Source organism: Bactrocera tryoni, chromosome 2, assembly GCF_016617805.1.
Source record: "Bactrocera tryoni isolate S06 chromosome 2, CSIRO_BtryS06_freeze2, whole genome shotgun sequence".
NCBI lineage: Eukaryota > Metazoa > Arthropoda > Insecta > Diptera > Tephritidae > Bactrocera > Bactrocera tryoni.
In genome coordinates this window covers 13003574-13030480 of record NC_052500.1, presented here as the reverse complement: position 1 = coordinate 13030480, position 26907 = coordinate 13003574, and the positions used below count along the sequence as shown (strand labels likewise).

The window sequence follows — 26907 nt, the reverse complement described above, 5'->3', positions numbered from 1 at the left end:
TATTGATCTGAAGCCAAGTTATTTCCATCATTAATTTAGTACCTTTACAAAGTTATTAGTTCCATTTAAATATTATATTTTATTTAGATAAATGTTTGGTTATTCACAGCACATTCAAGAGTTCATTTGTAAGCTATCATTTTCAATGGATTAAAAATGTCAAGCTTGACATTGCATTACTGTTATAAATTATTGACCAGAAACAAAAATACAACTCTGTCGATACATTCTCCGGCTGTCAGAAGAATGGAAAACATGGCGCTAGAAATCTTGCTAGTTTTGTGAATTAGAGAATATAATTTCTTGTTTTTCTCCTATTTAAAGTGCAATTTATTAAAAGAAATTTCTTGGCAAACACGTAGAAGCTTGCAAAGAATACATAATCGTTGCTAGAAATAGTGCAAGTGTGCGGTAAATAACAGGAAAATACTCGTGAAAAGCGCGTCGTTGCGAAAGGTGGAAGGAAAAATATATACAATAGTTTGAAGTGAAGAGTGAAGGGGTGCTATTGCAAATTAAAAAAAAAGAAAAGTGTTATCGGGTCTAGTGCGTTCCTGGCACATTGCTTACTCGCTGCTGTGGGCTATGCAAAAGCATAAATATCAACGAGAATAATGTCAACAATAACGCGAAAATAAGTAAAGACGCATTGCGAAGTAATTGGGAAAACGCGCGTAAATTGTTGTAATAGTTTTGTGTTATTTACTTGCTGTTGATTAAAAGTTGCATATACTAAATATTTGTTGAGAGAAACCAATGTCCTAAAAATGAGTGCAGATACTTTTGATGATGACTTCTTCGAGACACGCCTGGAGGCACTCAAGGATACTCAGGAGGGCATACAACAAATGTCAGCTTGGTGTCTACAACAACGTACTCACCACAAAAAGATTGTGTCCTGCTGGTTAAATGTGTTTAAGAGAGGTTTGTTTGGATTATATTTTTATATAATTGATGCGAAATGGACGTTTAATGAACTCAGAATCTTGAAGCGTTACCGTCCACATATGTATAGCAATTCCAATTTTTGGGTCAAAATAGTATAACGTAAAACGTGTAACAACGACGAATTGAGAGTACTGTAAAAATTATTCAACCTTTTTTTTAAGTATTTTAAGCTTAATGAGCATATTTCCTGCTCGCGTTTATCAGAATCATTGTATTTTTTCCCATTTTCCTTAATTTCATTAAAGTACGTGTGGAACACAGGCTTACTTTATTCTATCTGGCTAACGATGTCATACAAAATAGTAAACGGAAACGGTATGAGTTTGTTGAAAGTTGGGCTACCGCTTTGCAGAGAGCAACGACCATGGTCAGGTATGTACACATACATATATAAAACATATATTGTTAATCATTTTAACCAAATATACTCTTCTTTCTGAAGAGATGAAAAGGTAAAAAGCAAAGTTCTACGTATATTCAGCATTTGGGAACAACGAGACATATACAGCGAGGAGTATCTGAGTGATTTAAGCGGCTTATTGAATATAAATCCACCCAAAAAAGCGCAAACAGTTACTGTAGAAACTTCAGATGATTATACGGTTTGTTTTAAAAATTTTAAATATACCTATCGCACAAATACAATTATCTTTCTTATTGGAATAGAATGGCCCACTTATAGCCAATATACGGGAATGTGTCGAACTTTCTTTGGCGACTGATAACAGTTTTAAAAAACTACCGAAAGCACCTAATTGTGATATCGAATTGATAAAACAACAAATAAAGGACAAAAGCCATTCAGATGATATTGAAAAGGAAATCGAACGGTACACAACTTATGCGGAAGCATATAGTAAGCACTTACAAGCCGAAATTCGTAGCCGTAAAGCGGTGCTAAGTAATCTCGATACAGCTATTAAATTCTATGCAAATCAACGTGGAGAAGTAAAGGTGGTCGTTAGCGTAAGTGTAAATCGGGTTTAACCTTTTTCCTAAAAATTCTATATACATATATTGTCTATACATACATACATATGTATATATTTTTAATATCGCTATTGGTTTTGTGTTCTTAGGCTTATAAAAACTTTGGTAGTCGCATAAAACTTGTGAAGAAGAAATTGGATGAAATCACACCCAACTTGCCTAGCCCTATACCGTCGCCGGACATAAATGCGCCGTCACCTGAACCCGACGCAGATCTACAACTGCCGGATGACCAAACACCGATCTCAATGGTAGTTTGAATGCATATATTTATCTACACATTTCTATATTGAACAATTTAAATATATTTTCAGAATTTATTTAAAAATTCAATCAATGGTTATTCAAGTTATTTGGATGGGAAATTACCCTTTGACATAAATGACTTTAAGCGAGACGACAATTCAAACAAATCAAGTAAGTATAAAATACAATTATATTCGTTTGTTACTAAAATTCTTCCATAAATCTCCAGGTCAGCCAATTGAGGTAATCGGTTCTCGTTCAGACGATGAGAGCTATAGTTCCAGCACGGAATATTATAAACCTGAGCCAATAACCGCTTTTTCCAGCAGCACCAACATTTCCATACCAGGTTTGAATCCTCTGCCAGTGCCTCCAGTTGAATCGGGCTACACATCACTCGCGCGCTCAGCTCAACAATATGGTGGTTTATTACCGCCACCCGCGACAACGCTCTTTGGTGGAAATAATGGCATACATCATGATTACAACTCGAGCTATACGCCTGATAGTGGTTATCATAGAAGCGGTGGTGCGGGTGCTGCCGTTAATAATAATACGATTATGGGTGGACAACCGCTAATGCCACCACCGCCAATGCCCAATTTAAATGTATTAGACAATGTTAGCGGTGGCAATGGCATCAGTGGAGGGTCACGTACATCTAATAACAGCAGTGATGATTTTAATTCTACGTGGAATATGAATTTGTCGTGGACATCCGTAGACAATTCTAATTTATCAAACTCTTCATATACGCGTGATAGCATAGATACACCTGTTTCACCGCCACATTTCGAGCGCGAAGCTAGTAGCGGAGCCGGCACGACCATCGAGTACAGCGAGCATCACACGAGCAATCTTTTGGTATCGCAACAAGATGTTGACCATCGACAGTTAGCATTCGATGTGCCTAGTGCCGATTTGGGTGTAAAATTAGGTCTGAGCAAAGGTTGGTGATATTTCTTTTACTCTAGCAAAAAAAAAAACATTTTTTGTGTTGCTTGTCGCTTGTTTCTTTTTAATTTTATAATTTTTTTAAATTATTAAAACAGCTTTACACAACAGCTGTTTGTTGTGAGAGTACTATGCCGGATGTCAATCCGGTACGTCATGGTAGCGTAGTAACGAATAATTGTGACGCTGTTCCTTTATAAAACAAATCATTTTTGTTTTACAGAGAAATCACGTCAGTTGGATATAGATCATAGGAATTTGATTTCGCTAACAGGCTCACCAGGTGGCAATGATGGTGACAAGAAATCTTGGTTATCGCAGGATCCGGTAAATATATATATTTTTTTAAAGTAAGCAACGAAATTTGTAATTATTAAACTCGTAGAATTTCCTTGAAAATACATCAGGCGATGTTGATTACCGTGCTTTGCCAGGAATGGCTATGGAGTCTGCTGATTTAGCGTCTAAACATGGAGTACGTATTGTACATTTATAATTTAATTAAATAATAATTGAAGATATAAGTTCAAAATATACGTCTTCCCAAATTTCCAATTACTTGAAAACTAAACAAAAATAATAACATTGTTTTCATTTGTAATATCCACAGCTAATGGCCCCACCATCTCATAGTCTGCCGAAGAAGACGAGTTCGCCACAAAAAAGCAATGCCAGTAAGTTTGTATTTACAACAAAGTGAAACACTAACTGTAATTTCTACTTACGTATTACTGCAGGCTCGTCATCAGACAAGGAAGATGCTGGTAGTGCACGCTATGATCCCTCCGATATGGTTATCGATATGGACATGTCCGATGAAGATCTCGATGATATATTGAGAGGTTTGCTTTACTTGTACTTTCAAACACACTTTCAAATGTAAATATTTATTTTACCGTCAACAGAAGTAAATGAGCAGCAAAGTGAACAGCTTGATAGTTCGCAACAATCAATTGGCAGTGGTGATGGCTTACAAATCGATATTTCTAAAGACCATATCGATGACGATTCCTTAGGTGCGGCCGGTGGCGCAAGACCGGCCTTATTAGAAACACCGCCGGAGTATATACCGCAACCGGTTTGGAACAACAATCAGTTGGGTCAAGCGCCAATGCCCAATTACGAACCACAAAACATCGGCATGAACATGGAAATGCAACAGCAGGAAATGTGGAATCAGAATAGCTGGCATAACGATAACAATGGACGTGGTGGTGTGCCACCACCTCCGCGCCCGCCATTTCCATTGCCTTTTAATAATTTCCCGATGAATTCAAATATGCGCGGCGGCCGTGGTGGCGGTGCGCCAGGCTGGGGAAATTCGCCGCAACAAAATCAATTTCGCAATGACAGATTTCCACGGCCGCCACGTGGTGGACACCCCGGCAGCCCGTATTACAATCGTGGTGGCAGAGGCGGCAGCGGTGGTGGTATGCGTGGCGGATTTCGTGGTAAATTTCGCGGCAATCCAGCGTGGATTTAAATTTGATGTGACACTTTGAAATAAATATTTGCAATGTAAAGAGACGCAAAAGCGAGTTATATCATTTTTGTACATAACTTAAATTCTATATGAAATTTGAAAGAAAACTGAAACATTTTAGATATTTCATTTTGCGTTTAATGCATAATTTTAGTGTGAACATAAATTATACTATGCATATGAAATCTTTATTATTTGAAGTTATAACAGTTTAATTGGATAATTAGCGTGTGTTTAAAATATATATGATTTGAAAAAAAAGTTTTGGCAAAAAGTTGCATAGTAAGAATCAGGTTGCATTTTTATAAAATCACAAAAAAAAAATATTTTTAACACACTTTTGTCCAGTCAAACAGCCTAAATATAGCTACTATATTTATTACTACTTAATTCTAATATTTGCACAACTTCATTAACATATGTGTGCGTATATACGTATATATATATATATTATGTATAAATTTATGTACGTACCTTTACTGCTTAAAGATTTTCGCTGTATGAACTTAGTGTTATGTTATTATTTTACGATATTCGATATGCAAGCAGAATCTCTTTACCAGCAAACAGTTGGAACAGAAGTTAAAAAAAATTAATGTTTTTTGATATAGATAGCCAAGAGCCATCTGTGCTTCGTTTTAACTTGCATACTGACCTATTCGATGTCTGACTGCGCCAAAAGCTTTACAACTTTTCCCTTTTGCTGGTAAAGAAATAAAAACAACTAATGTTTAGTTTATTGTTTGCCGTTAAATAGATAAAGAGTGGTAAATTTCTCAATTAATTAAACAAATATGAGTTACGTAACTTACCATACACCCTTATCCCATATGAAATTTAATGAAAGAGAAGAACCTGAAGTTTTACTCGAGATAGAACAATTAATCTTCAAAAATCGAAATTTGCTAAAAAAAAGTAAATAAATTGTTCTATAAACGATACATAAGTACACAGAAGATTGCACAGACCAGAAACTTAGCGTTTGAACTCCATTACAATAACACATTTTCCTTTAAAAAATTTCTGATGACCTCGCCTACCCCTACAACAATCCACAAGTACATAGAGTTAGCAATTATAAATGTTTATCAAATAAAATTTAACAATAAAGTGTTTGCATTACTTTAAGGCGTTGCATTTATTCAAATTAAAGCATAAACAAAGCGTTGGAACTGATCGCACTTAGTTCGTTACTCCAATACCAAACACGTAACTTCCTGCATATATGTATGTGTAAGCAAAATCGTGGGATTTAACCAAATGACTGACTACACTGCTCTTACCATTACAACGTTCATTGCAGCAAAGTGAATTGCTTGAAGGGGAATGAAAAATTAAATTTACAATGCAGCTGGAGTAAAGACGATAAAATTCAATAGATCGAATATAAATTAATTTTCAAAAATTAAATTTATTAGTGTATGCTGATTCTTGTTGCCTGGATGGAAATCTATTTGCAGACAGTCAGCTGGGAAGAGCGCTTTTTTGTCATTTAATTTATTAATTATTAATTTTTTGAAACAATATCTTGCAAAAGAAATTTTGTTTTTTTTTTTTTTTTTTAAAAAAAAAGTGTATAAAAACTCTTCTGCAATTTGTCTAATTTTATATTTTAGAGCACATTATTTTGATAGGCGCAAAGGCCACATTCCTATAAAATATTTAAATAGTTTAAACTTTATTTTTATGCCGTGTTTTTTTTTAATTTTTTAACTCAGAACTAATGTAAAGACTGATATTTTGAAAGGGAATTTAAATAGTTTTACATCGCTATACTTTAAAAATAATTTTTTAAACTACAAAAAGTTCATATTAAAAAACTTTCACGCTATTGCTGATAATTGGCGTATAATTGTAAAGTATAAAATATTAATAATCTTCGCTACCAACAGCTGGCGAGTGTGTTTTGTGGTAACTGAAGAATAATTTAGCAATACAAAGTATTTAAACCTAAAATCGCCTTAAGCCTATATGGTATCATTTAATATCAATATGTGGAAGCCAATACTGGCAAATATTTTATTTATTTATTTTTTTTACATTATTTTACATTTCGCTGATCTCGCGTCCCTCTTTTATTTGTAATATTTTATTACAACAACAAAGATATTTACACTTTTAATAACTATAACGTCTATCTTAGCTAATGTCGGTGTGTAATGCTGTTAAAATTATTCTCATCTATTTTTTCTTTTTTAATTGTTTTATTTTTCTTTATTATTATTATTTTTTTCTTTTTGTGTTTATATCCTTTTTTATCTTTTTTCTTTTATATACATACATATATACATTTTTCGCTTATATATTTTTTTAAATTTATTATTCATTAAAATTTTAATTTAATTTTTTTTTTAATCTATATTCATTAATTTTTACTTATTTCTTTGTTAATTTTTATTTATTATTATTTATTTTATTGTTATTAATTATTATTTTCTTAATTTTTAATTAATTAATTTAATTAGTTTTTAATTTATTTTTTTTAATGTTTGATTTATTATATTTTTTATTCATTTCTTTTATTTTCATTATTTTATTATTTTTTAATTATTTGTTTAATTATTAAATCTTTTTTTTTTTGTTTTAATTTCCTCTTTGTTTTTATTTAATATTTGTTTTTTATTTATTTACTTCTCTAATTTTTTGTTTAGTTTTTTTTTTAATTTTTATTCATTAATTTTTTTTTTAATTTATATTTTTTTTTGTATTTGCTATTTACTGTTTCTTAACGTTTATCTAACTTTTATGAAAAAACATTGCTTTACTACTATTCATAAAGACTTATTTATTTAAAGAAAAACCTTTTGTTGCTTTAATATGTTGCTGAGTAACGCTATAAATTGTTATTGTAACAGTTCAAAAAGTAATCATATAAAAATAGGCAAATTATATATAATTTTATAACAAACTCAATTTTTTTAAACAGTTATAAGCTTGGCAGACCAAAAATATGGACTTTGACTATTATATTACTAAATTTTTGTTGTTGTTTACTTAGAATAAAAATTTCTGAATGTGCCTGATTTAATGAATTTATCAAAAATCTATTCTCTAGAAGTGTCGAATGCATTTACATTTGAATTTAAAATAAAAAAATAATATCACGTAAATCAATTTGCATTATTTGTTTGAAGTAATAAAATTTTACTAACTTTTTAAAAAGCTTCAGTTATTTAAAAAAGCCATAAAATAAAAAGGTCTTAATTTTTAAGCTGAAAATTATTATTCTATATTCAAAATATTTACTTTAAAATAAATAAAAAAAATTATATACCGAATATCGTAAAAATGTATGCAATAATATAAAACTATTTTTCATCAAACAAAAATATGTATTAAATATTGTAAATATATTTGTTTGTAAATAATGAAAAGTAACTTACACATAGTGTTATGGATAACCTAGGCATATATGTAAAAAAATATTTAGACTGTAATTTATAATAAACGCAACAAAAACCAATTTAAATATTAAAAAAATAATTATTTTTCAAAATATTAAAAAAAGAACTTAAAAAATAATAATAATATAATGTATGCTTTTTTTAGGTATTATTCACATATGTATGTACTATATATGCTTTATTTTTTATGGCCGAATGTACAAAGAACAACCGTAATGAAAATTAACTTGGAAATAGAAAACATTGTGATACTAAAATTATGCAACTGGATATCGTCACCTTAAATGCAAAATAACGTAACAACACTTTTCATTTGTTTTATAGAATAATGAAAAAGCTATATAAAATAGAAACTCAAATTTAAAAATATTTGCATTTTTGGTATAACATGGTTATACACATGTTTTTGATAGCAGAAACTTAATTTTATTTTATGATGTAGCAAATCGTAATCAACAAAAAAGTAAATTTTTAATTTTGTGATGTTATGTTGTTTTGTATTTTAGGTGACGACGTGTACTTATTATGCCTTTAACTAATGTACATATATGTATGTATATACATATGTATTTATATATATATGGAGTATAACCACCCCTTGACACACATTTGCTTCGCTCTATTTATCTACGACAACAAAACCGCCTACATCATCATTACAGGTTAGCTGCGGTTTAGAATCAATTTTCATGTCCTTCAAGAACGCCCACAGACTGTTAGGCAAATCCAAGTGTGTATGTATGTATATTGTCCGTGTATCTAAAAATATTAGTATGCATAGTCACTTAACTAACAAGCATTGCGGACAAAAACAAAACAGAAGGTAAGATCCCTTTTTGCTGTGCCGTATGTACTTACTAATTTGTTACATTACGCGCATCGGAAGTCGGAACTTGCTACTTATCTATCTTTTCGTGTTTTCCTTTCTTTCCTTCTTAGATATTTTCCGCAGGCTGACCCGAGATTACAGGAATATGGATGTTATTTTGATTTCTGGCACAGCGTTTACGCCCCGCACTCAATCGTCATTTAAGGCAGCGGAGTAAGAAGACGTTTCCTAAATCTATATCCTTTTGATACACACATATACATACATATTGAGAATTTTTGATTTTCTATCTTGAAAATAAGTCCAACTGGAGCGTATATCCTTGTACGGCAAGAGGTGAGTTATTTTTTTAAGTATGTATGTAAGTATTTATGGAAGAAAAAATTGTAAAGGCATCGCTTATGGAACTTTTTCACAGTCAGTTATTTGAAAGATCAGTAAAACGCAACTCCGCAAACTGTTATCGGCGGTACTCCATTTTTCAATGTCGAAATTTCTACATACACAGTTCTTACTAAATCCGCAAAAGTTTACAATATTATATATAATATATGTATACTCGTATAACGGGTTTTTCAATACGGGTCTATAAAAGTAGACCGATAGGGACAGCAAACGACGCCATATTTTCCGCACTACATTTCTCTTCAATAAGGCTTGCCATTTCATCATGGAAAGACATACGATTCAACGAGTCGAAACTATGAAAATTTACTACCGAATTTCGCAGTATCGGCCGATATATACTTGAAACCGTGCTGGCCATTCAAAACACATCAAGTGCCATACATAATGGCATCGAATGTACTTTCACAGAAAAAAAAATTTCATTGATATCCCGATTTTGTTTTATTAAAAAAAAAACGTTTGTAGCGCTCTTATTGAAATACCCTATATGATATGTAGGGTGATATACATATATATATGTATATATATATATAAATAAATGACCAGCATGACGAGCTGAGTTGAATTAGGCATGTCCGTCTGTCTGTATAAAGTTCTTTGGAGATTGCAAATTTGTCTTGGAAATAATTTGAAAAAAATTTTTTGGCGGCCATCGCGTCTGGCCCGTGCTTGAGTGATGCTCACTCCGCGAAGTGATGTGAGATGAAAGTCAATCGGTGACTTCGCGGTAGCTGGTGGCGCGCTGGCTCTATATAAGAAAAGCAGGCACCGTGCCTGGTCAGTACTTGGGTGATGCTCACGCCGCGAAGTGATGTGATTTGAAAGTCAATCGGTGACTTCGCGGTAGCTGGCTGCACGCTGGCTATATATAAGAAAAGCTGGCAGCCCGCCTGGCGAGTGCTTGAGTGATGCTCACTCCGCGAAGTGATGTGAGATGAAAGTCAATCGGTGACTTCGCGGTAGCTGGCTGCACGCTGGCTATATATAAGAAAAGCTGACAGCCCGCCTGGCGAGTGCTTGGGTGATGATCACTCCGCGAAGTGATGTGAGATGAAAGTCAATCGGTGACTTCGCGGTAGCTGGCTGCATGCTGGCTCTATATAAGAAAGCAGGCAGCCCGCCTGGTGAGTGCTTTAGTGATGCTCACTCCGCGAAGTGATGTGAGATGAAAGTCAATCGGTGACTTCGCGGTAGCTGGCTGCATGCTGGCTCTATATAAGAAAAGCAGGCACCGTGCCTGGCTAGTGCTTGGGTGATGTTCACGCCACGAAGTGATGTGAGATGAAAGTCAAACGGTGACTTCGCGGTAGCTGGCTGCACGCTGGCTCTATATAAGAAAGCAGGCAGCCCGCCTGGCCAGTGCTTGAGTGATGCTCACACTGCGAAGTGATGTGAGATGAAAGTCAAACGCTGACTTCACGGTAGCTGGTGGCGCGCTGGCTCTATATAAGAAAAGCAGGCAGCCCGCCTGGTCAGTACTTGGGTGATGCTCACGCCGCGAAGTGATGTGAGATGAAAGTCAATCGGTGACTTCGCGGTAGCTGGCTGCACGCTGGCTCTATATAAGAAAAGCAGGCAGCCCGCCTGGCCAGTGCTTGAGTGATGCTCACTCCGCAAAGTGATGTGAGATGAAAGTCAATCGGTGACTTCGCGGTAGCTGGCTGCACGCTGGCTCTATATAAGAAAAGCAGGCAGCCCGCCTGGTCAGTACTTGGGTGATGATCACTCCGCGAAGTGATGTGAGATGAAAGTCAATCGGTGACTTCGCGGTAGCTGGCTGCATGCTGGCTCTATATAAGAAAGCAGGCAGCCCGCCTGGTGAGTGCTTTAGTGATGCTCACTCCGCGAAGTGATGTGAGATGAAAGTCAATCGGTGACTTCGCGGTAGCTGGCTGCACGTTGGCTCTATATAAGAAAAGCAGGCAGCCCGCCTGGTGAGTGCTTTAGTGATGCTCACGCTGCGAAGTGATGTGAGATGAAAGTCAAACGCTGACTTCACGGTAGCTGGTGGCGCGCTGGCTCTATATAAGAAAAGCAGGCACCGTGCCTGGCTAGTGCTTGGGTGATGTTCACGCCACGAAGTGATGTGAGATGAAAGTCAAACGGTGACTTCGCGGTAGCTGGCTCCAAGCTATCTGGTTGGCCAAAGGTAGGGGACAATTCCCCTTACTTTTTTAATTTGCAGAGACGCTAGACATTATTTTAGGACTAAAAGATCGTAACTGAATTTTGTTACTCAAAGCAAAATATTTAATTATTACATAATAAGATTTCTAGTACAAATCCAATATTTCAAGCAAACTCTAAACAAAACCTGGTTCCAATAAATTAATTGAATTATGTTTTTAAGTGAAAGTCCATTTTAACAAATAAACTAACTAATCTTAAATATAATTAAATAAAATTAAATATAAATCTTAAATATAATAATAAACTAACTTTAATAATCGCGCGTCAGCAACTTAACCAAATCACCAATATAAGCTTGAGCCATTTGCAATGTTTCATATTTCGAGAGTCGCCGATCATTTCCCAGCGATGGTACAACGTCTCGAAGTTTATCGAAAGCATCATTCAAGCTATTCATGCGTCGACGTTCACGCGCATTGGCGGCAAGTCGTCGTTTCCTGATAACATCCTGTGGACCACAGTCGCTGGAACTCGTTAAAAAGCTGGAGTTTGTCTTGAAATGATGCTGAGAGGGTGACGCAGACTTCAGTGAACCAATTCTATACGTCGATCTATAATGAGCTTTAATATTTTTCGAGCTTTCGACAGTTGAAGTTTTGCAGGAATTGCTGGTGTAAAATTGTTGATCACACAGTGAAGACCACCGTTTAGGATTTGCGCTAATGCAGGTGACTTGTCGTGTGGTTTCAACTGCATAGCCAAAATCAAAGTTATCCACAAAATTTTCATCTGCTTGGAAGCCTATAAGTTCCCGTTGGCTTTCTAACGACGACGAAGACGTTGATGGACTATTGCTGCTAACATCCATACTGTACAAAGCCGTAAGTTCCTCCAAATTATCACTAAGCATTTTCGAGTAACTACTCGTATCACTTTCTACCGATTCACTCGATTGTAAGCGCCGCATCGAGGAATAAAACGAAAGATCGCTCTCACAATATTCACCAGCTAGCATTTTCTTGAATTTCTTGTATTAGTGCTGCACTTCAGTGTCAGATTAGAACTGCGTGATGCTCGGCAGTTGTACCTGCATTTTATATAAGCTAGCCTTGAGGATACCGCAAACGTAAGGATGCACGAAACAGCAATATTCCGATTGGCTGATACTCAAATTCTCATCGCATACCTGCACTCACCTGATCACGCGACGCTGCTACGCATGCCTACTTTTGATTCGTTGCTGTGCTCGCTTCTTGACCTTTTGCTTTTTTCGTGCGCAATTGCCGAACTCCTCAACGACCGTTTCATCTGCTCTCATTCTTGGATAATGCAGTTGTTGTTGCAGACAGTGGCCCAAATTGGCTTGCGGTCAAAACGTTTAATTATTTCATTGTAACCAAAGAAATTTTTTTGTACACCTATGCTATTATTGTTGTAATGGGGTTTACGCAAATCCATTGTTGCTGACTCCTTTGTAATACCAGATATGTTGCTTACAAATTGTGATAGGCCTTTAAGTGCTACCGCTTCGCAATTTTGTCGATCAAGTCAATTTCTGGGCCAGTAGCTAATTTGCGGCCGCCGAAAGTACATATTTATGTATATATACTTATGTATGTATATCTATGTATGCACGAGTATGTGTGAATTTCGAATAGGACCTCAAACTTTCAATTTCTTTTGAATTTTTGTGGCTTTTGTATTTGCAAATTATAGTGTCAAAATCGTATTATGTGAAGCATTTTAAATGTCAAACATTTGCTTTGTACATACAACATATTATCAAAGGCTTATGCATACTCAGGCTATATGTATACATATATATATATATATACATAAGAGGAGTACACAAGGTCAACGGGTCAATCCTACTGGGAGAAGGGAAATCGCATACGAAGCCTTTAAGAATAATTTCTGTGCACTAAAAGTTGTATGCGTACTGGAGAGACAAAGCTGTGGCTTAGATAAAGGGTTTACCAACAAAATTGACGTGATTTTAAGATTAAATAAAACGCTCAAATTTGATTGAGATTTATGTTGTTTATGATTTGAAAAAAATTTCAGCCAAATATCTACCACAGCTCCGTTTGCATATCTTCACCCGTTAACTTCAAGTTTTCGATGATTCCGTGCAGCATTTTGGCTATAGTCCACGTATGTTGTCTTCGAGCTTGTCGAGCGTGGCTGATTGATTGACGTAATCCTTTGATTTAAAAAACCCCCGATAAGTAATCTAGAGGTGTTAAACTTTGCACGCAATCTGTCCAAGATTAGATGTGACAGTTGAGGCGGCACTCCGTGTTCTTGGAAAAAGTCGGTCAACATCGTGTCATAACGCCCGCTATTCATGTTAACTCATTTCCCGACTCATTTCAAAAGAAATAAGGCTTGATGATGCTGCCAAACCACAAGCCGTAACAAACGGTTAATTTTTGGAGATGCAATTGGGTTTCCTTAACCAAAGAAGGATTTGACTCAAACCAATAGCGACAATTTTTTTTCTTGACGACGTCATTAAGCCAAAATGGGCTTCAAATCAGAAGACGATTTTTCGATGAGCCGTAGCCATCGTGAAACGGAATTTGGGCAGTAATCTTGGACTATTTCGAATCGTTGCACCAAAGTAAAACATGACACGAGGAAATGGCAAACCTTACTGAACACACTTACAAAATTTGGCATGAAGCCGTAAACAAACATCGGCGCCAAGAGTCAAAATCACGTCGACGCTGTACATAAATGCAAGAGTATATAAATCAAATATAAATAAAGAGGTTTGGACTAATAGTCGGTTGATAGTAACATAACAAAATGCTAAAATAAGAAGTAACTTCATATAAAAACTTTACGTAGCCTTAGACGATTTCTAATAACTGTTCTTAATCTTGAATAGCCTTGCAACTTTTGACAGAGCTATTTCTCGCCATAACACAAGCTCAATCTCACTAATCGTCAGGACAGTGATGTATCTTAAAACTTGTGCTTTCATGGCGCCCGACTTTATCAAGCCATTGAGTACAAAACCTCCATTTTATCCAGCTTCCAAACCCATCCCGCCAAACATATAGTAAAATCTTGCCGACTGTCAATCCTGGCTTGGTCATCATCACAGCCATTTTCGCTTATTGTTTCCGTAAGTGACACACTTTTTATCATAAGTACCCATCCGCTTCAGAAATGGATGTTTTTTTTTTGTTTACTCATTTGGCATCCGTGTATCGAACTTCTTTTGGTTTCCAGCCTCGAGGCAATCGAAATAGTGCTTACTTGTCGATCGTACTCGACGGCTTTCGTTATATTTATTATCGACATTTGCGCGGCCTTCCATTGGTTGATGCAACTTTGACATTACCGACGGAATCGGAATCGACGAAACCATAATTGTGCACGACCGGCTGTTGCCGTCTCAGAACCACAAACACTAAACACATTTTCAGCAGCCTGGCTTGCGGCATCGCCTTTATCGCAGAGAGCTTGTAAAGTTTGACGCAGTTTTTATTTATTTGGCTATTTCGCACTTTTACAAGGAAATCATCCACAGAGAAGATGTTCGGTCATTCTTCCGATACGTCAAAATCTTCATATGCCCATTTTTTTCCTGGCGAAATTTCTTGGTATACATATGTATATGTATATACACCACACAGCATCAAAATAAAATTGTGCAAATGTGCAAAATCCTAGACAGAATGTCTACAAAGTCTGCATTCAGAAGAATACTACACCTGTTGGTGCAAATTTCCGGAACCCAAACAAAAGTCGCATGTTTTCGTAATAATTGCAAATAATGGCGTATTATTACATGGCAAATTAGCTTAACTGCAATTCCCATGGACTTACTAATTGCTAATCCCTTGCTGAGGATAAAAGGGCTAAACTCAAAACCAAAATCGAGTAAGCAATTCTGTGAAAAATATTAGCCCCAACAATTGCGGAGAAATAAGACAATGAGTGTCAAAAACTAAGTCAATCTATTGTTTAAACAAAAGGGACTTACATGATTTTGCATTGGATAATTCAACGCCAAACAAAGGCAAATTGAACTCAGCCAACAGCGGATTATAATCAAGAAATTCCTAAACAATTCCAGTTCCTTTTTGTAGAACACACGAATTTCTTTGCACTCAACTCCCGCCCTCAAGGAGGCAAAGGCACATTTCGACATGCCAACAGCACTTCGCTAACCAACCAGTCTGATTGTTTGACCATTGTTGCTATTGTGACATGATAGATTTTTCACATAATCAGCTGTGTAACACGCATGCGCAAAAACAAAAGGACTACTGCAACAAACACTTTCTTCACCACACTAACAACCAGAACGCAAACTCACACACACACACTTACAAGTGTGCGGCTTTGGAAATTGAGAGGCGTAGGTGTGTCGGCGATCTTGGGTAAACCCTATAATTAGCTATAGGCAAGTCTTTGATGTAAGCCACTCAACTGACAGTCGCTCACACCTACACACAAGTTCACATATTTTCAACCTCAATCACACTTTTGTAGCCAAAATTTCAAAGGAATTTTTCGCACAAGTGTTGCACAATAGCCACACATGCACATACACAGGCGCGATTATTTAATTGAATCAAGCGGCATTCAGTTGCCTTGCAAAGGGCTTGCGGTCGCGTGGCATTTTTGACATCTGCAATCGATCAAGAATCAAAAGCGAGATGTATGCTATTCGGCTTTATCTTCTTATTTTGGACCTGCGTACACCTACAAAGGCTATTCTATTGTCATATTAAACCGTGTGAAACATGGCATCATTTGTTAATTTTAGTTCTGGTCTACTTATTTCAATTCAAATTAAAAAGACGCTGCTATTGGTTTGAAGTGATCGGCGGAGGAGTGCACACATATACATACATATGTATGTACGTTTTGCCTATCGATCGCTATAAGAATATTTTAATCTTAGTCGGAAAGTTTTGTTAGGCCGTAAGCGCACAAAAAACCCGCAAACTATACCTTTTTGTACTATCAGGAAATTTATTTCTACGGGAAGGATCTCTCTGAGCCGTTCGATACCAAACGAGGGTTCACACAAGGCGACTCTCTTTCGTGCGACTTCTTCAATCTGCTCTTGGAGAAAATAATTCGAGCTGCAGAACTAAATAGGGAAGGTACTACCATCTATAAGAGTGTACAACTGCTGGCGTACGCCGATGACATCAATATCATTGGCTTCATCAGTACCCGCCAGTGGAAGCAAAGAAAAACCTCCACTCTGTTGGAAAGACCATGTGGAGAAGGACCCGGTTCGCTTGGAATTTCCTGTCGTTAAGTCGGCTATAACCGCGTAAGCGGTATCTGCGCCAGTAAGTAAGAAGAAGATTTCAGCCATAAAATGGTTCTATGATTGAACAGGATATATTGAGTTTACCATGAAGTTGGTAGCACCCAAAAGGAACGAAACAAAATTTCGCCTAGATTATAATCCAAGTGATCGCTACAGTCTGCGAACTAATTATTGAAACACTAATATAGCTGCCAAAAAAACGTATATTCTTATTGTGGCTGAAAATTAAGCGGCAGTAAATAACCGTTTTAGTTCAATTATATTTAGAATCACTCGAAATAAAACACTCATTAACGGTGAGCACACTTTCCAAGAAATCATTATTCTATTTGATACAATTACTTAGATAACTTTCAACTAAAAGTCACTTATCAAACTCCAACAACACAACAGTTTGTCCTTTTTCAGCACAAGACAGTATAAACATTTTAGCGCATTCCAAAATCAAAACTAAGCCACTTTTAGTAGCAACAACAACAACAACTTACATATATCGCATCCGTTAGGTGCCTCTTCCCAATCAATAGGTACATAACTGTCGCCCATTGTCATTGTTGAGATAAACTCATTATGGCACCTAATTGTCACATTTACGTGAATTTATTGACACTTTCAAAATAAGAAGGATCAAGAGCGGCAAGGACAATCCGACGGACAAACATACAGAAGGACGATGCAAACATTTGTTGTTGCTAACGATCTGCTTTTACAGGTAAACACCCGTACTTATATAAATTTCGAACTCGGAAAAGGTAGCGTTCGGTAACTGATGCGTATCATAATTACTCTGTCCGTTTGCGTTTACTTCTCTATATACAATGCGGTAGTACATACTTACGCACACGTATCAGAATTATTGTTGAATCAGGACGAAGAGATATGGTCCGATCGTTGACATTTATGACTTTCGCCTTATCTTAATAAGCGTTTAATCGACGTAAAGGAGAACGTGTTAAAAGGATGTAAGCAAAGTAAATATTTATGGAGCACTTATCTGCAACACACTCATCCAACACTACAGTTAAAACAATTTCAAAAGGTAAAACACAAGAATGTCTAAGCAGCTTAGTTTTTACAATTACAAAAACACTTCGTAAGAGAGTGCGCTCCACGTGATCCACGTATAAATCGAAGAAAACATATTACCACTCAGCAAAAACATTCATTTTTGAGCCTGTAAGCCCGAATTCTAAATAAAATTTGGGAACTTTTTTTTAAGAAAGGTGTGAAAATAGTGAAACCCACATTTTAAGGCGCACACCTAGTGCTAAAGTTTACCAAATTTTAATTTTTTTCACATTTCGATAAGGTATACCTTTAAAAATAGCATACTAATATTTTAAACCAATATCTCAAATAGTTTTTGAGTTACCGCCTTCTAAAATGTAACGGCTTAGTTAGTATAGCTTAATCACTTCATCTTTAGACACTCTATCTCGAAACAGCATTTTTTGAATTTGCTTGTGTCATTGCTCGGAAACAAAAGATTCGATCACTATCAAATTTTTTTCTGTAAAATTCATTTTTGTCAATTTTTGATTTTATTCGATATACAATGACCCAGTATATCTTCCAGTTTAGTTAAATATTACGTACGTAACTAAGATGGATCCAGCAATTTGTGGGCATCGATTTCGATATATACAAAACGTCATAAATTTAACCCAGGTATTTGAAAAAGAAGTTGCGTTTCCACTTTAGTGACTTTGTTTATGTGTCATATGCTATTGATTGTGCGATTATGTAAGATTTATGGCTAGATAATCGTCATTTGTGGGAAGTGTTGATTTTCTTCTTTCAGTCAAAGAAATCGTTGACTGAAAAACATCGGGAACTCCAGTTTTTTTCGGCGATTTCGATATTCATGGCCGTCCGCGTGAAGGAAGACGGGGAACGGTGAATTGAAGAGGTTCCGTATCAAACGCAAGAAGAGCTTGCTGCATTGGAAGTCACCTCTAAGCTATTTAAAAGCAACTACATGCGAAAAGCGGCCTCAATACCAGGGACGGAACGAAAAAGCGATTCTGCTGCATATCAACGATCGGCCTCACGCTGCCAAATCCGTCAAAACATACCAAGAAACTCTTAAATGGGAAGTCTTACCCCTCCCAAAGAGGTCAAAAGACCATAACCACGGGAAGAGAATGTTTGAATGTGTACTGGTTCCAGTTAACAGATATCGTCAGCGTATTTCGGGAAATGAAGTTCCCGTCTGTAGAGGTTATATCTTCGAAATCAGGTGGTAATTAATAAGATTTTTTCGGAAATCAAGTGAATGGTCGTGGCTAATTTCCCACCACAGTTAGGACTGTATTATCGGAAAAGGTCCGGAATTGGCACAGTAAAGTTCTGTTAATAGGTGATCTAATAATGCTGCAAACAGTAAGTGCAGTTAGATGTTCGCTACTTGTTTTTTGACAATTAGATATATACAGTGAACTGCATATTTTTCACATTCTTACTTGGCAATAAAGTTTTTGTCCACGGAAGTGTCGACACAAGCACAAGTTTTTCTTCATGCGCAACACATCACTCATAATCGCAACGTATTCCTCGACATCAATATGTTTCTCTTCACCATCACGACGGATTGGAAAGTTTTGAGAAAGTTGAGAAATTTTACAAAAATATTTCTTAAACCTCTGGATAACAAAATATTTTCTTTTTTTATTTTCAGATTTATTTGTTTATTTCTGTTAAAAACACTTGCGTACAAATATGCGTTTAAAGCGGACATATGACTCGCATTTTTTATGTTTGTATATTTTTATTATAATACGCAAAACGTGTTAGGTTTGTATAAATATTTTATATGTATGTATGAAAATGTGTTTCAATAAACGGTAATAGCTTTTCATTAATAAAAAATAATAAAAATTATGGTTTATAGCCTTAAACAATTTGCATATGTTTACGTAAAAATCACATTTAATTAAATTTAGTTGTTCATACATCTAAATATACATATTGTTATGGAATTTAGTTACATTTTAGCTTAAGGTAATGTTACTTGTAGATTTTGGTGTTAGGTATAATTATTTGAGAAATTTGTTAAATAATAAAAGAAAAATTAAGGACACTAATACATTTGAGTATATTGCACAACTCTTTGAGTTTCAGTTAGAGCAGATGTCATGGAGAAATTACGAAAATATTTTTTAAAGCACAAATACGTACTTAAGATGTCCTTTTTCGAATACTATTTCATGTTTAGAGCAAAATTTATTAAGCTGTTCATTTCATGTTGAAAAAATTATAGTCGGAAGCTTTATTGTAATACAGGGGCCTCGAGAGTTCAGCTGTTCTTCGCAATTTATAAAAAGTAAATTTCCTATGGAATGCAAAAATTTCTCGAATTGAAAAAATGTGCACATAATAGTTTCTCTAAAAACTTGGCGCCACATTCCCGAGATTATTTAGAATAAGAATTAAAGCATTTTATAAAAATCTTTGCCTTTTGACATATATCTTCCACTAATTGTACAATAATAATCAAAACTTAAGAACAAGGACATCTCTAATAGAATGCTTTTATACTCTGTATAGTTTTTCATATGTACATACATATATGGATTGGTTTTTGAAATACACTGATATGCAACTTTCTTATAAGAACAGATTGGAGCTTCTTTTGACAAGCAAATTATGTCACTACGAGAAAATGATTAAATTTAAACAATTTTATTCGCGGTTAAGACTTTTAATTTACTTTGATAAAATGTAAATATTGATAACTTGATAAAAAAAAACCATTGTTGTCTGCTTGCCTATTGTTTACTCTTCTTCGTCTATAAAAAATAATACGCTTAATATTATTTTTTTGGAATACTATAGTATTTTGGCAATATGTAAAATAATAATAAAAATTTCATTCAAATGCTGCCGAACTTATCAATGTATTACCTCAATATTTGTAAAATTGTTAATATTGTATGTTTGTAAAATTTTTGAAGAGTGACAAATAAAATATAAATGAAAGTGTAAAAAAAAAATTAAAAATGTATGTTTGTAGATTCATTCGCCAATTGTTGCGACCATTAGAGTAGCAGTAATTTTTAGTGTGCTACACATACATGGTAGGATATTTGTAAATTTAAAGCGTCGTCGACGTAACTGTGCTTATGCCATGCACCAGTATAGTCGGTGGTAATTCGGCAGTCAACTCTGTAAGTAGCTCAATGTAACGGGCACTGCGCTCTTTGAAGTCAGCTGTGCCAATTTGTGGTGGTGCAGCCAAATATATGAAGGAAACAGCAGTCTGATCGGAACGTTCTCGTATTATTTGATTGGCTCTGAAACGGAATAGATAGAAATAGTTCTTCGTTTGACTAAACTAACCGTACTTTTATCATATGTCACTATATATGTTTGTATTCACAAAGTACTAACAATTTTTATACACTTGCAACATGTTGCAGCTGGGGCTAAAAATTTTGAAAAAATGAGCGTGGTCCCGCCTTCTATTAGGTTTATTGTTAAACTATTCAAGCAAAAAAACATAATAATAAAAAATAAAATTCGCTTAGTACAAATCCTATTGGAATTTCTGCAAATAATGTGAAAATAGGTTGAATCGGATGATAATCTCACCCACTTTCCATATAACGGTACTGTTAAAAACTTCTAAAAGCGCAATAAATCAATAAATAAATACGACAGAGATATAAAATTTTACATCCGAGATTGGTGCAGAAAGGTTTTATAGGAATCGCTGTCAAATTTTGACGAAGTGCGTGGCACCTCCCACATTTAGGTGAAAATCCATCCGTTCCCATGACAATCGGGTCTACGTAACCGGAACGGACCCGGATTTTTATCCGGTATATTTCTGCCGCAACAACAACTACAACAAAAACGTGAAATTGCATAACCCAGGACCTACTGGACCGATTTCAATCAAATTCGGTACGTAATATTGTCCTGACTTTCCTACATTACAGAGAGAAAATCAGACAAAAAACCAAGCCCACTTCCCATATAACAAAACTTTAAATTCCATGTAGTCCTTTCACTTTCCAGTATACAAATCAAGAACCAATCAATGTAAAATGCTATACTATAACTTTTCAAGAATTCAGAAATATGAAAAAATAGAGCGTATGGCTGACTTTTTGCCGAAAATATCGGTCAATCTGTGAGATATGTATATTATTGAAATACGAGAAAATGTTCTTTGATAATAATTGTGTTAAAAGTGAGTTGAATTGGATAAATTCTTCCCTTAGCCCTATATATAAGTATTTCACCGGTTTTTATCCTTTTAGCAATATTTATGAATTGTTTTTTTTTTTTTCACTTTTTTTACTGTTACCAATAACACTTGACGCGAAGTAAATAATAAAAACATATTTTAGTTGAATTTGAAACAAATTCATATTTTTTTTCAGAACGTGAATTTAGTACTACTACTTTATTTTCCGTAGCTGTATCACTATATGTGAACGTATATTTATTAACATATAGATTTTCCTACTCTGTAGCTAACCATTTATGCTAATGAAGAAATGTATAAATAAAATTACTCACCTTTGCATATAAAGAAGGGAGCGATTGATATTTTCCTCATTGATAGCTTCATGGTCCTCGTCGGCATGACTTGTGAATTGTTTTAGTATGCGCGAATGGCTTGTAAAGTCCGAATCGCTGTTCCATTCTTGAATCTTCAATAGTAAAATGAATTTAAGTTAACTAATGACAGATGCTTTTGCTTGCTACACCTAATTACATACCTCAATTATATCTGCTTCAATACGTAAACTCTTCAGTGATTGTTCCAGTTTCATTCTGGAAAAAGTATCCAATTGTGGCATTTGTGTGTCAAAAGAACTATTGGATAAGTATTGAAACATGTTAACCGAAAACAAATACAAGGAAGACACCACAGCGTAAATTTGCATACCTTATATTCGAATTTTCATTATTAGATTCGCAGAGAAAAACGCGCAAACGTAAATGTTTCCACTTGGCAAGCATATTTATTATCACGGCTAGTTGCATCATGAATAGTGAGACTACATCGAAAGGATTATTTGAATTTGGATTAAAAACGTTTATTGGCCAAACGTCTATATATCTTAAGTGTTTGCTCCTGTTAAATAAAGCATACCGATTTGTATATTAGCTAAATTTACAGTGATCTGCATATTTTTCACATTCTTACTTGGCAATAAAGTTTTTATCCAAACGATGGAAGTGTCGACACAAGCACAAGTTTTTCTTCATGCGCAACACATCACTCATAATCGCAACGTATTCCGCGACATCAATATGTTTCTCTTCACCATCACGACGTATTGGAAAGTTTTGAATTTCACCATGATTAAATCCTTCCGTTTTATAGGGCGAAGTGCCACTATAAAAGCATAAAAAATACTAAAATAATTGCAAAAGAATAAGGTAAAGGACTTACGCTTCGAAGAAATCCCTCGGCGTTTCACTGTCATAGAAACCTAAGATTATGGTATTCGGTTTCATTGCACCTATACCGGATAAACGTATTAGATGTTGTACACCTTCACGTATGGATTTGGCTAATGTTACTTCAGCAAACGCCTTCACTTTCATATGATCAACAAAGGAGAGCCAATATTTGTTTTCTTCGATGGTTGGATCTACGACGGCTGTATAGTCACCCACTTTTACATGTCCGATTACGTAGAGGCCTCCCTTTTTCATGTCATTAACGAAATCGACAAGAGGGCAACAGGAACGGGGCGATGATACTAGCAATAGCATTTGAGGGCGCCAGAATTTAACATGATCCTTTCGTGAATCCAACATTAGCAAGTACTTGCGTACCTAGGAACGAAATAATTATATAGTAAAACTAGAAAAAACGGTAAATTCAGTTGCACCGCACTATTCACAAATACAAAAGATTGGATATAAGAAATTGAAGATATATCGTAAAATGAAAAGTTTTCTATACAAGGACTGGATTTAAACGATCAGTTTGTATGACAGCTATACGCTATAGTGGTCCGTTCTGAACAATTTCTTCGTAGATTGTACGGTTGCCTTGGATCATAATCCATACAAATACCCTGAAGATATCTCGACAAATACAAAAGTTGTCCATACAAGGACTTGATTTGATCGACAAGTTTGTATGGCAGCTCTATGCTATTGCTCAATTTGATATCAGCAGTTCCGACAAGTGAGCAGATTCTTTTTGAGAAAATAACGTGTTACATTTCAGAACGATATCTCAAAAACTGAGAGAACAGTTGGCGTATTCGCAGACAGACGGACAAGGTTCAGCTCCGAAGTTTCCTTTTACGTATATAATAAATATTTAATAATTTTGGTTCTCCTCTCATACATACCTGATGAAACATGAGCGCTTGCGAAATGGAACCCCACTGTGCACCCTGTGAAGCTGGCGAGAACAAGTGCAGCGCTATCACCAAAATTAAACATAAAATAATACTAGACGACGCATATATTGGGTTTATCACGAACATCATTATGAGTGTGCCAAGCAGACCAATCAGACAGGTATGCCAAGTAAAATATTTGAAAAGTGGACGAAAATTCGGTGCACCAGTCAACTCGATGCCCAAACAAGCCAAATTGGTTGCCAAATAAGAAAGCATAAATAATACTGAATTGACCTGTGCAATTGTATTCAGTGAACCGATTAATAGAATGCATTCTACGAGCAACCAGCTTGTGAACACCGCCGCCACAGGATTACCCTTCCATGTGCCTCGTACTACGAAATTCAAAAGGGAACCAAATACTTGATCCTTTGATAGTGCTTCCAATATACGACTTGAACCAATTAGATTACTGAGACCAGTGGAAAATGTAGCTGTAAGTATACCAATGGCTGTAAAGGGCGGCCAAAAGTTTACCGGCATAAGGAAGAGATAGTTATTTTGCATGGTTACGGCTGGTGTGGTAAATGCCATCAGGAATGACAATAAAATGTAAGAAACGAAAGTAAAGGAAACGGCCGATAAGGTGCCGGTTGGTATACTTCTGGATGGACTCTTCAATTCGCCCGACATATTTGCACCGGCCATGATGCCGGTAACACCAGCGAACAACACACCAAATGTTGTGGCGAAATCAACCATTTTACCATTCGAGGTGTAATCTTCTACATAATGTGGATACAGATTGCCCATTAACGTATTACTGTCTAGACCAGTATATGGAAGTTTAATCGTCAGATTATAGATGGTATTTTCTTTAGGGCGATCAATCTAAAAAAAAAGAAACATTACCGATAGTATATTTATGTACAAAATTTAAAACAACTGATAACTTATTTATCAAAATAATACATGTATAGATAAATGTATACTTACTTCCTTTGGACCTTCAGCCAGAAAACTTATATATGTGGCCAACAAACATATTGACACAATACCCAAAATTAATACCGACGTCTTAGCAAAGAGTGCCGCGCCAATCAAACACACCACCAACATTGCTGTATTGATTATTGTGGAAAAAAGAAAACGCCACCATGTGCCATCAGGCAATAAGCCCTTACTGTCATGTGTAAAATATCCACCGTCGCCAAAGTTTTCCATCATGCCTTCGGTACAACCAGATATAGCCATGGCACAACCAACAACATTGGCAAGAAAGAAAAGCGTACCAATCGAGCCGCCAAACTCTAGGCCTAGGGTACGACTTATCATGACTAAAAATAAGATAAAACATAGTTACAATAGTGTAATATGTAAAAACAAACAATTACTCACAATAGACGCCACCTCCTTCCACGGCACCGTTAGTGGATATTGCACATACTGAAGCAACGGTAAACAAGAGAATTAAGTATGCGATAACAAATTGTAGTAGCGTCACATAAAGACCAGCATTGCCGACAATAAAGCCTAAAATTACAAATATTAAAGACCGTGATACTATTTGTTCAGCCAACCAGAGAAGTAATTTTGAATAGATAATATACTATCTATTTGTTAAATGTAATCACATAGAATTCTTATAATTAATGACTCAGAAAACTGTATCAACTTTTCGCAACTGTAGGTATACATATTTCTAAATATTTGAATATTTCCAGTAAAAGTTCGTTATTTAGAAACATATGTACATATACACACAGCAAAATTTGAATAATTATTTTCAGCAAAGCTTAAATATTTAATTGCTTGGCTGGCATAGTTTTAAAATTATTTAGCTTTGTTGGAGCATTTAATGGTAACATAATCTATTATATTGCTTTCGTATAGGCAAAATTAGAATGTGTCTAATTTGGAAATATATGAATATAAATGTTGCTGTCATCCGCTGTGGTGCAGCATTTACAATTGCGTTTTACCAATACACAACCGTTATACTGATCAACACTATTTTGTAGTTCCTTAAAGCTTTTACCTCTCGAGAGGCAAGGACAAACCGGCTAATATATTCATTAGCAGGCACAAAACTTGTAAGTCTCTGCATTGCAAAATGTGTTCTTGTACAAAGTCTCCGACTAAAGTAATAATTTAACACAATTGGAATTATTCATATGCATACGTCTTATTATACATTTTTGAAGCATGGTGATATAATGCGTTTCATATTTCTACAAATATATTTACTTTTTGCTAACTAGAGCAATACAATGCAAAATATAAAGCATTATCACCTACTACTTAAAGGGTTTTTTACATTTATTTATTGTATTTGCTGTTGTAAATAACAAATACATAACTACACGAATAGTATCTACTCACCAACACGTATGAAGACTAAAGCACTGAACATTGACAATGCTACTGGGCTAAATACGCCTGCAAAAGTGCCCAGCGTGCGACCGCTTCGATCTGGATCCTGCATGCCAAACTCAACGTATCCATGAACATCCGTATTCGTCGGAGAATGTATACCTCTGCCGCCAGCACTGTTATTGTTGGCTCCAAACAATGAACCAAAAGAACGAAACATTGAGGAAGCCCCACCACTACGATGTGAAGCAATTGGTGCCGTCTCATCACTTGCAGCGGTGTCACCCCCACCGTTTCGCCTCTCAACTGGCTGCTGGTTCATCTCAATTATGCCAGCTACAGGTTCGTCAGCGGCTGAACGCGACAATTTGTGTTTTGCTCACACGACGCCCACAAAAAAATATTTCCCAGTTTTGGTTAGAAACTTACTGAACGCAATTTATTATAGGTCTAGGAAAGTATTTATAGCAATAGTATTTCGTTATTTTACACAATGGACAATACACACGCACAAAAAA

At 35.5% G+C, this 26907-nt stretch overlaps 3 protein-coding genes across 4 annotated transcripts; 1 reads left to right on the top strand and 2 right to left on the bottom strand.

Annotated features, from left to right (window-relative positions):
• Positions 1 to 256: 256 nt before the first annotated feature.
• LOC120768317 lies at positions 257 to 5749 on the top strand. Its single transcript, XM_040094957.1, has 12 exons — positions 257 to 924; positions 1194 to 1320; positions 1391 to 1550; positions 1615 to 1914; positions 2028 to 2189; positions 2253 to 2355; positions 2414 to 3133; positions 3362 to 3465; positions 3524 to 3613; positions 3749 to 3812; positions 3876 to 3980; positions 4044 to 5749. The coding sequence occupies exons 1-12, from the start codon at positions 768 to 770 to the stop codon at positions 4619 to 4621; spliced, it is 2670 nt and encodes an 889-aa protein (XP_039950891.1). The 5' UTR covers positions 257 to 767; the 3' UTR covers positions 4622 to 5749.
• Positions 5750 to 11581: 5832 nt separating this feature from the next.
• LOC120769703 (transcription factor 21) lies at positions 11582 to 15530 on the bottom strand. Of its 2 annotated transcripts, none has more exons than XM_040096834.1 (2): positions 15390 to 15530; positions 11582 to 14121 (listed from the first exon to the last, which is right to left on the bottom strand). In XM_040096834.1, the coding sequence occupies exon 2, from the start codon at positions 12405 to 12407 to the stop codon at positions 11703 to 11705; it is 705 nt and encodes a 234-aa protein (XP_039952768.1). In that variant the 5' UTR covers positions 12408 to 14121; positions 15390 to 15530; the 3' UTR covers positions 11582 to 11702. The 2 variants fall into 2 exon arrangements, 1 of the variants encoding a protein (XP_039952768.1); XR_005704876.1 differs by lacking the exon at positions 11582 to 14121 and adding an exon at positions 14996 to 15296.
• A 4073-nt stretch (positions 15531 to 19603) lies between these two features.
• LOC120767950 (solute carrier family 12 member 9) lies at positions 19604 to 26711 on the bottom strand. The gene is made up of 10 exons (XM_040094336.1): positions 26399 to 26711; positions 25415 to 25549; positions 25013 to 25353; positions 24023 to 24907; positions 23107 to 23495; positions 22858 to 23049; positions 22597 to 22785; positions 22427 to 22523; positions 22224 to 22357; positions 19604 to 20989 (listed from the first exon to the last, which is right to left on the bottom strand). The coding sequence occupies exons 1-10, from the start codon at positions 26709 to 26711 to the stop codon at positions 20791 to 20793; spliced, it is 2874 nt and encodes a 957-aa protein (XP_039950270.1). The 3' UTR covers positions 19604 to 20790.
• Positions 26712 to 26907: the final 196 nt, after the last annotated feature.

Bases quoted from the DNA above. Each gene is read 5' to 3' on its own strand.
- LOC120768317 (XM_040094957.1), top strand. From the start codon at position 768: ATGAGTGCAGATACTTTTGATGATGACTTCTTCGAGACACGCCTGGAG. The intron at 2,356-2,413 runs GTAAGTATAAAA...ATAAATCTCCAG, and splicing joins CGACAATTCAAACAAATCAA to GTCAGCCAATTGAGGTAATC. The intron at 3,813-3,875 runs GTAAGTTTGTAT...GTATTACTGCAG, and splicing joins GCCACAAAAAAGCAATGCCA to GCTCGTCATCAGACAAGGAA.
- LOC120769703 (XM_040096834.1), bottom strand. From the start codon at position 12,407: ATGCTAGCTGGTGAATATTGTGAGAGCGATCTTTCGTTTTATTCCTCG.
- LOC120767950 (XM_040094336.1), bottom strand. From the start codon at position 26,711: ATGAACCAGCAGCCAGTTGAGAGGCGAAACGGTGGGGGTGACACCGCT. The intron at 25,550-26,398 runs GTGAGTAGATAC...TTGTAATTTTAG, and splicing joins TTTAGTCTTCATACGTGTTG to GCTTTATTGTCGGCAATGCT. The intron at 20,990-22,223 runs GTGAGTAATTTT...ATTCCGTTTCAG, and splicing joins TCCCTTCTTTATATGCAAAG to AGCCAATCAAATAATACGAG.